The 713-nt window shown below is 40.3% G+C and overlaps 1 protein-coding gene across 1 annotated transcript; it reads right to left on the bottom strand.

Annotated features, from left to right (window-relative positions):
- Window positions 1-5: 5 nt before the first annotated feature.
- Window positions 6-532, bottom strand: LOC123964923 (heat shock 70 kDa protein 4-like; the record flags this gene model as incomplete). Its single annotated transcript, XM_046041582.1, has 3 exons — window positions 402-532; window positions 186-293; window positions 6-95 (listed from the first exon to the last, which is right to left on the bottom strand). Coding segments are annotated over exons 1-3 (318 nt in total), but the record flags the coding sequence as incomplete, so codon positions are not given.
- Window positions 533-713: the final 181 nt, after the last annotated feature.

Here is a 713-nt window from a genome sequence, read left to right as displayed (position 1 = left end):
TTCATGTACTGCTGGATTTGTTTTCCCAGCTCCTCAAATGCTTTAGGTCGCTCTTCAGCCTCCATGTACCTCTCCTGGATGGGCTGGCCAAGTTTCTGTAGCAAACATAGAATACACGTCAGTTTAAAAAATAAAAACATCAACTAATTGATAGAGAAAACCGCAATTACTACAGCAATAATTACCTTCAACTCTGCCAGTTTGTCAATGTACACCTGTTTGGGTTGGTCCTCTCCATCTTCATACAACCAGTTTTCAGTATCCTCCAGCTTTACTGACAAAGCATCTCGGTCCTACAATAAAAAAATGTGGGAAGCCAAATGTGTTCTACAGTGTTTACAAATTACAATTTTGATCATAATTCTTCCTTCAAAATGAGTCAGAAGTGGCGTTTTACTCACAGACTCACTGACAAACTTCTCCAACATGCCATGTAGTTTGTCCCTCATGTCGTACACATACTCTTCTACGTAATTCTTTGCATCATTCCTCTCCTTCTCCAGCTTGTCCTGCATGATCATCTTGCCCTGAGGAGAACCCATGTTACCGTGAAAACACTGCCAAATATATCAAGTAATTAAAGATGACAGTCAGATGGGTAGATCAGTAATGTAGATCCTTTTCACCTGTTTAACCCAAAAATCTATTGATCGACTCCAGACTGTCCAGAACTCAGCTGCCAGGCTTTTAACCAGAACAAAGAAATATGACCA

This window comes from Micropterus dolomieu, unplaced genomic scaffold (genome assembly GCF_021292245.1).
Source record: "Micropterus dolomieu isolate WLL.071019.BEF.003 ecotype Adirondacks unplaced genomic scaffold, ASM2129224v1 contig_6499, whole genome shotgun sequence".
NCBI classification, from domain to species: domain Eukaryota; kingdom Metazoa; phylum Chordata; class Actinopteri; order Centrarchiformes; family Centrarchidae; genus Micropterus; species Micropterus dolomieu.
This window is presented reverse-complemented; position numbering and strand designations above follow the sequence as displayed.